This window comes from Suillus subalutaceus (assembly GCF_016647625.1).
Source record: "Suillus subalutaceus strain FC151 chromosome Unknown DFJ58scaffold_94, whole genome shotgun sequence".
NCBI classification, from domain to species: Eukaryota; Fungi; Basidiomycota; class Agaricomycetes; order Boletales; family Suillaceae; genus Suillus; species Suillus subalutaceus.
Window position 1 is genome coordinate 105,345 of NW_024540343.1, and position 11,250 is coordinate 116,594.

The following is an 11,250-nucleotide window of genomic DNA, read 5'->3' on the forward strand; positions in this document are numbered from 1 at the left end:
CTAACCGCAAGAGGGGCACCTGAGTTATATAACTCGGTCACTGAAATGCCAAAGTGTCTCTCTCGTCAACAGGAATGTCAGTTCGTCCCCTGCTTGGTTCGGTCGACTGCAGTTCCCGCTATGAGGCCACCTCTAGCAGAGGGAGTGATGACGGTCCAACTCTTCCTCTAGATGAAATTGACAGACCAATCGTGGAGAAGAGGCTTCTCCGTAAGTTGGACCTTCGAATGGCCTTCCTAGTTCTGGTTTATATTATGAATATCGTGAGTTGTTTCACCTAGTGTCTCTACTGCCTAAAACCCCTGCGTAGATGGACCGTTATAATGTAGCGTAAGTGGCCCTTGGAACACATTTGGAGTAAAGTGGCTTAACCACCCACTCACAAGTGCAGCGCGGCTGCATGGTTTCGAGGAGGACCTTGGCATGATGGGGAACCAATTTAACACACTTGTCAGCATCCTTTATGTTGGATATTTGTTGACGCAGGCTCCTTCGTATGTACCGACACCTTATCATTCTGCGACATATCTAATATTAATTTGAAAGCATATGATCTTAAACCGCATGAAGAGGCCATCATTATACCTCTCGAGCTGCATGATAGCATGGGCTGCTATTACCGGTGTTCATGGGTACGTACAACGTTCACTTGATTGACAATTGGTTAACGAGGGGTTATGAAAGGTGCAGTACAATCGTTGTATCTCGATATTTTAATATTGTCTACTGTTAACCTGCTCCAGATATCATGCCGCTCTTATTTTGCGCTTTTTATTGGATTCGCAGAGGCGGCATTCTTTCCCGGAGCTGTATTCCCTTCTTTCACGATGGTATCAGTGCCCATGCCTCCTGACAGCATATACTGACATATCTCTAGGTATAAAGAAAAATGAATTAGGGTTGCGCACAGCACTTCTTTTTTGCGGCAGCTCCATCAGTAATGCTTTTGGTGCTCTTATTGCGTCGGGAATTTTAGGAAGCCTAGACGGTACACTAGGTTTTTCGGCTTGGAGGTCTGAGCTGAAATGCGCTTGCTTTCAAAAATTCAAATTGTTCTGATTTCGCTCTTGCAGGTGGCTCTTCTTTGTGGAAGGGCGCTTTGACCATCGTGGTCGCAGTGTCTGCAATCTGGATTTTACCAGATTTTCCTTCAACGCCCAGTGTCTGGCTTTCACCTGATGAACAGACACTGGCCAAACGACGGATGGAGGAAGAAATTCTGGCCATTGGACACGAAGGCAAGCCCGAAGAGAACTTCTCTGCTCTTGCCGAGGCTCTTGTGGATTGGAGGGTATGGTGGCTTGGTGTTGCTCTTCATTTGTTGGTTTGCTCGCAGTCATTCAGTCATTTTTTTCCCGACCCTATCCTGCTACAATGGGTTACAGCGCGACTACTAGCCTTCTGCTCTGCGCACCTCCGTGGATTCTGGGAACTGCAACCTCATTTGTTGTGGCCAGGTCTGCATTTATTTCACTGGTCCGATAGGTGAATTAACATCACTGAACTAAGGCACTCCGATGTAACTGGTGATCGCTTCTGGCATATTGTCTGTCCTCTACTTCTCGGTATCGCTGGGTTTACTGATGGCAATTTCTACAATGAATACAGCCGTGCGATATCTATCTTTGTACGAACATTTCCGTTCCTCAGTTCTCTGATTCCACGAGCTTACGTGCCCCACGCAGATTCTTCATGGCTCAGAGCTCAGTTGCCTATGTTGTCTGTTTGACCTGGGCCATGAATACGTTTTCCCAATCACAGTCGAAACGCGCAGCAGCCATTGCACTGGTAAACACCATGGCAGTAGCTGGCTTCATTAGTTCATCGTCAGTTCACAGCGACATTGCTCTCTAGCTGCTACTGACGCCAGTCGCAGATACTTTTGGCCGTCCAGTTGGGGACCTTCATACGTGAATTCGTATCTCATTTGCATCTTGGCAAACGTCCTGTGCATTGCGATGTGCTGGGTATTTAAGGGAGCACCTTTCCCGGTGTAATGAAAGCTGCTGAAGCCGAAGAGAAAGCTCTAGGGCTACCTGAGGGTTTTAGATATCTCCTCTAGAGCCGTGGTTGGGATCCCATTAGTATGAATGTATACCAGCGCAGCACAAGTAAGACTCTACATCCTGGATATCTTATTTCGCGAATCATAAATTGACGATGGATAGCTGATCGGCAACTTCAAGTTTAGTATTGACAATGCATCGCAATGAATAACGAATGTTACAGTTGTTTGAGAAACTAATGTCAGTGGCACATGTGTGTACCAAAAGGGAAATCGATACAACAACGCGTTCTGGACGCTTGTAGCCTTGTAGGTGCTGCGACAGCTTTCATATGCCGTTCATGATCAGACAACGTTCACAACACTACTAGGAGACTCTGAATTTGAATTTCTCTAGTACCTAAACACTATGTTCAACCAAAGAATCAGGCATCATCTCAAACAATGCGCCATTTGACTTTGGGATAACGGATAATAGGAATTGGAGGATGGAACGATTAATGCAGATGAAGCTGTTGGATGGACCGATGAAGCCCGTAGATACACCAAGGAAGAAATTCACGATGCCTATCCTAGCACTCGCCGACTATTCGTCATCGTCACAGCCGTTACGAACGAGCAGGAAAGAAGGATGTGAACATGCCCACTTGCGAGCTGCGAGCGATCGACTAGGGCAGGGAAATGGACAGAGACAACAGAGCCCTTCGCGTTGTCTGTGAGTCGGGCTTTATCTCCCCGGCTAGGAGGTAGAGCGGAGCGAGCTTGTCACTCATGTAAGGCTGTGAACGAATTTGACATTAAGGGAGGAGGGCAGTGTGAGATAGGAAAGCACATGAAAGTTTGATGATTTGATACGATCCGGTATTACCCATTGAAACAGCTTTTCAGGCGCAAGGTCATAGGAAGGAACGACGACGAGTGGGAGTGGGCCAAGTTGCAAAGTTCCCCGCTGGAAAAATACCAGTTTGGATAAACGGTCGCACAGCCTACAGGTACTACTAGTGCATTGCAGTGTGAACTTTGATATCGTTCTAATCATAAACTGATGATGGAGAGCTCAATATTATGATCATGTCGTTGATTTTTTCAGTGAAAGGATTTGAGAAACGTGAAAGCAGAAGACGTGTTGTGAAGTTGGTGATTTGTGACCGATAGCCACCATGGCATGCAGCTGACTATCAGGGACAAATCAGCAACTTCAAAGTACGGGTAATTACATAATTGCAATTGCGGACGTTGGAGACTGCGAGAAAGAAACGAGCAAGTGGAAAAGAGTCAAAAGACTGAGGAGGAAGGACGGAGCTTAATGGATGCTTAGTCAACACACGCGGTCACATTTTTTACGCTGGAACTATCCAACAATCAGTGCACACTGCAGTTACTGCAGTAGCATCCGAGTGCAATGTCACGGTCTCCGGGAGAAGCATTGGAATGCCCTTTTGTCGCAATTTTGCAGTAGGCAGACCCTGTGGAAGGAAACAATCGGCCCTTCTGCGTGACGTTCTTTCAGGTGTCTGCATTTTGCATAATGCCATCTAATAATAAGTGCGTCAGACTTTCCTTGATTGACGCTCACAACTCAAGCTTGTCAAAGGGCCATTCAATTGCAGGGCCAGTGATCCTGACACTCGCCTGATGCAGATGGCCGGCCGAACATCAAACTTAATAGTAGTCCTCGCTGGATTAAATGAATAAGTAAAATTTGTTTTCATGTCAACTTGGGAGCGGTTAGGCTCCGAATAATATTGAACCGGAAAAGGGGAACTTTGACACTACTGCGGCATAGGTACATACTCGGTTACCGAAATGCAAAAGTGCGAGCTTACGTCTATCTCTCTCATTCACAGGAATGTCAGATCTTCCCTTGCTTGGTTCAGTCGACTCCAGCTCCCGCTACAATGCCACCTCTAGCGAGAGGAGTGATGACGGTCCAACTCTTCCTCCAGATGACATTGACAGACCAATCGTGGAGAAGAGGCTTCTCCGTAAGTTAGACCTTCGAGTGGCCTTCCTAGTTCTGATTTACATTATGAACGTCGTGAGTCGTTGTACTTAGTGTTTCCGTAACTGCCTAAAACCCCTGCGCAGATGGACCGTACTAATGTAGCGTAAGTGGCCCTTCGAAAATATTTGGAGTAAAGTGGCTTAACCACCCACTCACAAGTGCAGCGCGGCTGCGTGGTTTCGAGGAGGACCTTGGCATAACGGGGAATCAATTTAACATACTCACCAGCATCCTTTATGTGGGGTATTTGTTGACGCAGGCTCCTTCGTATGTACCGACACCTTATCATTCTGCGGCATATCTTATAATCTGGAAAGTAACATGATCTTACACCATATGAAAAGGCCATCATTATACCTCTCGAGTTGCATGATAGCATGGGCTGCTATTACCGTGTTCATGGGTACGTACAACGTTCACTTGATTGACATTGGTTAACGAGGGGTTATGAAAGGTGCGGTACAAACGTTGGTATCTACATCTTTTAATGTTGTCTACCTGTTAACCCTGCTCCAGATATCATGCCGCTCTTGTCTTGCGCTTTTTTCTTGGATTTGTGGAGGCAACATTCTGGCCCGGAGCTGTATTCCTTCTTTCACGATGGTATCGTTGCCCAATAACTCCGAACAGCATATACTGAAATTTCTCTAGGTATAAGCGAAATGAACTGGGGTTACGCACAGCCCTCCTTTTTTGTGGCAACTCCGTCAGTAATGCTTTTGGTGCTCTTATTGCGTCAGGAATTCTAGGAAGTCTAGACGGTACACTAGGTTTTACGGCTTGGAGGTCTGAGCTGAAATGCGCGTGCTTTCAAATTTTCAAATTGTTCTGATTTTGCTGTTGCAGGTGGCTCTTTTTTGTGGAGGGCGCTTTGAACCATTGTGGTTGCAGTGTCTGCAATCTGGATTTTACCCGATTTTCCTTCAACACCGAGCGTCTGGCTTTCGCCTGATGAACAGATACTGGCTAAACGACGGATGGAGGAACAAGTTGCGGCCATTGGACACGAAGGCAAGCCCGAAGAGAACTTCTCTAGTCTTGCCGAGGTTCTTATGGATTGGAGGGTATGGTGGCTTGGTGTTACTCTTCATTTGATAACTAGCTCGTTGTCATTCACCATTTTTTTCCCGACCCTATCCGCCACAATGGGTTACAACGCGACTACGAGCCTCTTACTCTGCGCACCCCCGTGGATTTTGGGAACTGCAACCTTATTTGTTGCTGGCCAGGTCAATATTTACTTCACAGGTCCGATCGCTGGATTGACATTACTACTGAATTAAGGCACTCCGACGTAACTGGTGATCGCTTCTGGCATATTGTCTGCCCTTTACTTGTCGGTATCGCTGGGTTTGTGATTGCAATTTCTACAATGAATACGGCTATACGATATCTATCCCTGTACGAACATTCCATTCCTCGTACTGTGATTCCCGGGCTTACGTGCTCCATGCAGATTCTTTATGGCTCAAAGCCCAGCTGCCTATGTTGTCTCTTTGACCTGGGTCATTGAATACGTTTTCCCAGTCACAGTCTAAACGCGCTGCAGCCATTGCACTAATAAACACTATATCATCAGCTGGCTTCATCAGTTCATCGTCAGTTCACAGCGACCTTGTGATCTAGCTGCTACTAACGTCATCGCAGATACTTTTGGCCATCCAGTTGGGGACCTTCATACGCGAATTCGTATCTCATCTGCATCTTGGCAAGCGTCATGTCCATTGCGATGTGCTGGGTATTTAGGGGGCACCTTTCCCGGTGTAATGAAGCTGCTGAAGCTGAAGAGAAAGTTCTAGGGCTACCCGAGGGTTTTAGATATATCCTCTAGAGCGTGGTTGGCAACTGATAGGATCTCGTCTTCTCATATATGGATGGATACCAGGGCACAAGATATTCTAGATATCTTATTTGGCGAGTCATAAATTGACGATGGAGAGCTCCATAGTTGCTCCATAGTACTTGTTTCATACCGATTGACTTTTATCGTCGGATCGATCGATATGATAATTGCAGCTTGCAGAAGACTTGCTGCCAGATCTGTGCATGAAGGCAGTGTTCTTGCAGTGAGCTGATTATTAACCGGTTAGTAACTGATGTTTGAGCTTGTTTGAGTCATCCGATACTATTTCTCACCGAGCCATGAAATTGGCGCTTGCACAAATGTAGCGGCGTTGAGCGAACTGCACCTAGGAGGAATCTCTGTCGTTTCACAGGAATGTCAGATCATCCCCTGCTTGGTTCAGTTGATTGCAGTTCCCGCTATGATGTCACCTCTAGCAGAAGGAGTGATGATAGTCCAACTCTTCCTCTAGATGTCATTGACAGACCAATCACGGAGAAGAGCCTTCTCCATAAGTTGGACCTTCGAGTGGCATTCTTAGTTCTGGTTTACATTATGAACATCGTGAGTCGTTGCACCTGATATTTCCGTAACTGCCTGAAACCCCTGCGTAGATGGACCGTTATAATGTAGCGTAAGTGGCCCTTCAAAAGCATTTGGAGTAAAGTTGCTTAACCGCGCACTTGCAAGTGCAGCGAGGCTGCATGGTTTCGAGGAGGACCTTGGCATGACAGGGAACCAATTTAACACACTTATCAGCATTCTTTATGTGGGGTATTTGTTGACGCAGGCACCTTCGTATGTACCGACACCTTATCCTTCTGCGGCATCAATCTGAGAATTCAAAAGTAACATGATCTTACACCGCATGAAAAGACCATCACTTTACCTGTCGAGCTGCATGATAGCATGGGCTGCTATCACCATGTGCATGAGTACGTCACACAACTTTCACTTGAGCAATATTGCCTAACGAGGGTCATGATTGAAAGGTGCGGTGCCAACGTAGGTATCTAACATTCTTGCCTCCCTCGAGCCAACTGTTCATTAGATACCATGCTGCTCTTTTCTTGCGCTTTTTTCTTGGATTCGTAGAGGCGACATTCTTTCCCGGAGCTGTGTTCCTTCTTTCACAATGGTATCATTGCCCAATGCCTCTTAACAGCATATACTGAAATTTCTCTAGGTACAAGAAAAATGAACTAGGGTTACGCATAGCAGTTCTTCTTTGCGGCAGCTCCATCAGTAATGCTTTTGGTTCTCTCATTGCGTCGGGGATTTTAGGAAGCCTAGACGGTACACTAGGTTTTACAGCTTGGAGGTTTGAGCTGAAATACGCTTGCTCTCAAAAATTCAAATTGTTCTGATTTTGCTCTTGCAGGTGGCTCTTCTTTGTGGAAGGCGCTTTGACCATTGTGATCGCAGTGTCTGCGATCTGGATTTTACCCGACTTTCCTTCAACACCGAGCATCTGGCTTTCGCCCGATGAACAGATGCTGGCCAAACGACGGATGGAGGAAGAAGTTGCGGTTGTCGAGCGCGAAAGCAAGCCTGAAGAGAACTTATCTGGTCTTACCCAGGCTCTTATAGATTGGAGGGTATGGTGGCTTGGTGTTACTCTTCATTTGATAGCTTGCTCGCAGTCATTCACCATTTTCTTCCCAACCCTATCCGCTACAATGGGTTACAGCGCGACTGCTAGCCTTTTGCTCTGCGCACCTCCATGGATTTTGGGAACCGCAACCTCATTTGTTGTGGCCAGGTCAGTACCTACCTTACCGGTCCGACAGGTGAATTGATATTACTGAACTAAGGCACTCCGACATAACTGGTGATCGCTTCTGGCATATTGTCGGTCCTCTACTCGTCGGCATTGCTGGGTTTATGATCGCGATTTCAACGATGAATACGGCTATGCGATATCTGTCACTGTACGAACCTTCCTATCCTCGTTCTGTGATTCCACGGGTTTACATGCTCCACGCAGATTCTTTATGGCTCAGAACACAGTCGCCTTTGTTGTTTCTTTGGCTTGGGTCATGGATACATTTTCCCAATCACAGTCTAAATGCGCTGCGGCTGTCGCACTGATAAACACCATGTCATCAGCTGGCTTCATCAGTTCATCGTCAGTTCACAGTGACATTGCGCTCTAACTGCTACTGACGCAGTGGCAGATACATTTGGCCTTCCAGTTGGGGACCTTCATATGTGAACTCGTATCTCATTTGCATCTTGGCAAGCGTCGCGTGCATTGCGATGTGCTGGGTGTTTAGGGAGCACCTTTCCCGGTGTAATGAAGCTGCTGAAGCTGAAGAGAACGTTCTAGGGCTACCTAAGGGTTTTAGATATCTCCTCTAGAGCGTAGTTGGGAACTGATGGGATCCCGTCAGTGAGAATATATATGAATCGATACCAGGGCACGAGCCTGAGAGATCCCGGATATCTTATTTGACGAGTCATAAATTGACGATGGAGTTCTATAGTATTTGTTTCTTGCCATCGTCGGATCGATAGATGTGCTTGCAGAAGACTTGCTGTCAATTTGCTGATCCGTGCGTGATAGTGGTATTCTAGTCGCACAGAAAGAAAACATCAACCCTCAGACACAAATCAGCAACTTCCAGTTAAGTATTGACAATGCATTACAATGAATCACGAATGTCAAAGTAACCCGTCTAAGTACTGAGAGGGAAAGTGTGACCAAGAAACGAGCGTCGCTGCTAAAGACCGGCGGCGGAATGACTTAGACCATAGACAAAGAGAAACCTTTCAATGTCTTGGGCCCTTGAGGTTGCGAAGTGGAGTTAACTTCAAGTTTGATGCGATTCAGTTACTGAGTACTATGCAATGTATACATAGACTATGATGTAAAAGTGTAAAGTTGGTTCCGGCTGTGACAGCGTCTGACTCGCACGGAATATGGGGTTCGGAAGCAAATATCGGAACGCACTTTTGTTGCAGTTTTGCAGTTTTTCCTAGGCAAACCATGTACTAGTAGTAGTGGGAAGGGACAATTGATCTTTCTAAATGTCCCTGCACCCCGCGTAGTGCTAGCATCTGATCAGTGAGTTAAACTTTGCCTGCCTGATCGAAAATGAGACTCACAACTAACTCACAACATATAACCATGCAGGCCTGTTAATCAAGTCGAGGGCCGTCACTTAATTTCAACAGGGCCATGATCAAACCATGACTACGCAGTCCTGAGGCCTTCCTAATATGTAGATGGTACGTAACCGACGCAGTTCCAGGCAACTGCCGTCCTACTTAACTGCCGTAAGTAATGATGTTGTAAAGGTATTTTCCCTCCAACTTGGTAGTCTCGACATTATCATGATTGAACTTGGAAGACTCTACGCATCTATTGGTACTTGGTTGCCGAGATGGAAACCACTGATTCTTTCATCCTCAGGAATATCGTATCGTCCCCTGCGTGCTACAGTCGACTACAGTTCCCAATACGAAATTTCTGGTAGAATCAGTGATGACAATCCGGCGCTTGCTTTGGACTACATCGACATATCAACTCTGGAGAAGAGGCTTGTCCGTAAGTTGGACCTTCGGGTAGCTTTCCTGGTTCTGGTTTTCATTATTAACAATGTGAGTTGAGGCACCTAGTGTTCCCTTGACTGCCTAAAATCCGTTCACAGATGGACCGCACTAATGCAGCGTACGTGGCCTTCGAAATTACTTGGAGTAGATTGGCTTAACCGTCTGCTTGCAAGTGCAGCGAGGCTGCGTGGTTACGAGGAGGACCTTGGCATGACGGGGAACCAATTTAACACACTTACCAGCATGCTTTATGTCGGATATTTGTTGACTCAGACTCCTTCGTATGTTCTGGCACCTGATCATTTTGCAGCATATCTGATGATTGAAAAGTAACATGGTCTTACACCACATGAAAAGGCCATCACTATACCTCTCGAGCTGCATGTCAATATGGGGTGTTTTCACCGTGTTGATGGGTACGTACAACGTTCACTTCATCGACATTGGCTAACGAGGGGTCATGAAAGGTGCGGTACAAACGTTGGTATCTACATATTTTAATGCTATCCACCGTTAACACTGCTTTAGATATCACGCCGCTCTTATTTTGCGCTTCTTTATTGGATTTGTGGAGGCGGCATTCTTTCCCGGAGCTGTATTCCTTCTTTCACGATGGTATCATCGCCTAATGACTCTGCACAGCATATACTGAAATTCCTTTAGGTACAAGCGCAATGAACTAGGGCTACGCACAGCATTTCTTGCTTGTGGCGCATCGATTAGTAACGCTTTTGGTGCTCTTTTTGCATCAGGGATCTTGGGAAGCCTAGATGGTACACTAGGTTTTACGGCTTGGAGGTCTGAGCCGAAATGCGCGTGCTTTTAAGAAGTCAAGTTGTTCTGATTTTGCTGCTGCAGGTGGCTCTTTTTTGTGGAGGGCGCTTTGACCATCGTGGTCGCAGTGTCTGCATCCTGGATTTTACCTGATTTTCCTTCAACGCCGAACCTCTGGCTTTTGCCTGACGAACAGACACTGGCCAAACAACGGATGGAGGAGGAAGTCGCGAGCGAAAATGAGCACAAAAGTAAACCCGAAGAATATTATTCTGGTCTCGTCGAGGCTCTTATGGATTGGAGGGTATGGTGGGTTGGTGCTGCCCTTAACTTGATGAGTTCCTCGATGTCATTCGGTATTTACTTCCCGACGCTATCCGCTACAATGGGTTACAGCGCGACTACGAGCCTCTTGCTCTGCGCACCTCCGTGGATTTTGGGAACTGCAACCTCATTTGTTGTGGCCAGGTCGGTATTTACTTCACAGGTCCGATAAATGAATTAACAATACTGAATTAAGGCACTCCGACGTAACTGGTGATCGCTTCTGGCATATTGTTAGTCCTATGCTCATTGGCATCGCTGGATTTATACTCGCAATTTCCACCATGAATACGACTATGCGATATATATCCCTGTACGAACTCTCCCATCCTCATTCTGCGATTCCAGGGACTTACGTGTACCGTTGAGATTCTTGATGACTCAGGGCCCAGTTGCCTATGTTGTCTGTTTGACCTGGGTCATGAATACATTTTCCCAATCACAGTCGAAACGTGCTGCAGCCATCGCACTCATAAACTCCATGGCATCAGCTGGCGTGATCAGTTCATCGTCAGTTTACAGTGACCTCGTGCTACATGCTACTACTGACGCCGTCACAGATACTTCTGGCCATCCAGTTGGGGACCTTCATATGTGAACTCATATCTTATTTGCATCTTGACAAGCGTCTTGTGCATTGCGATGTTATGGGTATTTAGGAGGCACCTTTCACGGTGTAATGAAGCTGCTGAAGCCCAAGAGCAATCTCTAGGTCTGCCCAAGGGTTTGAGATATATCCTCTAG

General features: G+C 46.4%; 5 protein-coding genes across 5 annotated transcripts; all 5 read left to right on the forward strand.

Moving 5' to 3' along the window:
- Positions 1 to 74: 74 nt before the first annotated feature.
- On the forward strand, positions 75 to 2,978 carry DFJ58DRAFT_915544 (major facilitator superfamily domain-containing protein; the record flags this gene model as incomplete). Its single annotated transcript, XM_041395442.1, has 16 exons — positions 75 to 210; positions 241 to 263; positions 311 to 330; positions 487 to 494; positions 547 to 632; positions 744 to 830; positions 886 to 988; positions 1,074 to 1,291; positions 1,345 to 1,457; positions 1,510 to 1,627; positions 1,651 to 1,826; positions 1,877 to 1,991; positions 2,230 to 2,259; positions 2,484 to 2,638; positions 2,678 to 2,720; positions 2,886 to 2,978. 16 exons carry the CDS (start codon positions 75 to 77, stop codon positions 2,976 to 2,978), a joined length of 1,524 nt encoding a protein of 507 aa, XP_041241156.1.
- A 713-nt stretch (positions 2,979 to 3,691) lies between these two features.
- On the forward strand, positions 3,692 to 5,144 carry DFJ58DRAFT_506173 (major facilitator superfamily domain-containing protein). The gene is made up of 9 exons (XM_041380733.1): positions 3,692 to 3,791; positions 3,853 to 4,043; positions 4,094 to 4,113; positions 4,170 to 4,277; positions 4,328 to 4,413; positions 4,465 to 4,477; positions 4,527 to 4,613; positions 4,662 to 5,021; positions 5,113 to 5,144. Exons 2-8 carry the CDS (start codon positions 3,855 to 3,857, stop codon positions 4,840 to 4,842), a joined length of 684 nt encoding a protein of 227 aa, XP_041241157.1. The 5' UTR covers positions 3,692 to 3,791; positions 3,853 to 3,854; the 3' UTR covers positions 4,843 to 5,021; positions 5,113 to 5,144.
- DFJ58DRAFT_800606 (uncharacterized protein) lies at positions 4,983 to 6,044 on the forward strand. The gene is made up of 6 exons (XM_041390819.1): positions 4,983 to 5,199; positions 5,295 to 5,411; positions 5,467 to 5,515; positions 5,538 to 5,608; positions 5,658 to 5,852; positions 5,961 to 6,044. The coding sequence occupies exons 1-5, from the start codon at positions 4,988 to 4,990 to the stop codon at positions 5,839 to 5,841; spliced, it is 633 nt and encodes a 210-aa protein (XP_041241158.1). The 5' UTR covers positions 4,983 to 4,987; the 3' UTR covers positions 5,842 to 5,852; positions 5,961 to 6,044.
- A 96-nt stretch (positions 6,045 to 6,140) lies between these two features.
- On the forward strand, positions 6,141 to 8,327 carry DFJ58DRAFT_800607 (MFS general substrate transporter). The gene is made up of 11 exons (XM_041390820.1): positions 6,141 to 6,417; positions 6,468 to 6,487; positions 6,544 to 6,651; positions 6,703 to 6,788; positions 6,846 to 6,858; positions 6,905 to 6,991; positions 7,040 to 7,174; positions 7,235 to 7,615; positions 7,668 to 7,784; positions 7,841 to 7,981; positions 8,031 to 8,327. Exons 1-11 carry the CDS (start codon positions 6,229 to 6,231, stop codon positions 8,212 to 8,214), a joined length of 1,461 nt encoding a protein of 486 aa, XP_041241159.1. The 5' UTR covers positions 6,141 to 6,228; the 3' UTR covers positions 8,215 to 8,327.
- Positions 8,328 to 9,189: 862 nt separating this feature from the next.
- DFJ58DRAFT_730770 (sugar transporter) lies at positions 9,190 to 11,250 on the forward strand (the record flags this gene model as incomplete). Its single annotated transcript, XM_041385942.1, has 12 exons — positions 9,190 to 9,223; positions 9,269 to 9,456; positions 9,507 to 9,526; positions 9,582 to 9,689; positions 9,739 to 9,824; positions 9,876 to 9,888; positions 9,937 to 10,023; positions 10,072 to 10,206; positions 10,267 to 10,650; positions 10,703 to 10,819; positions 10,855 to 11,016; positions 11,067 to 11,250. 12 exons carry the CDS (start codon positions 9,190 to 9,192, stop codon positions 11,248 to 11,250), a joined length of 1,518 nt encoding a protein of 505 aa, XP_041241160.1.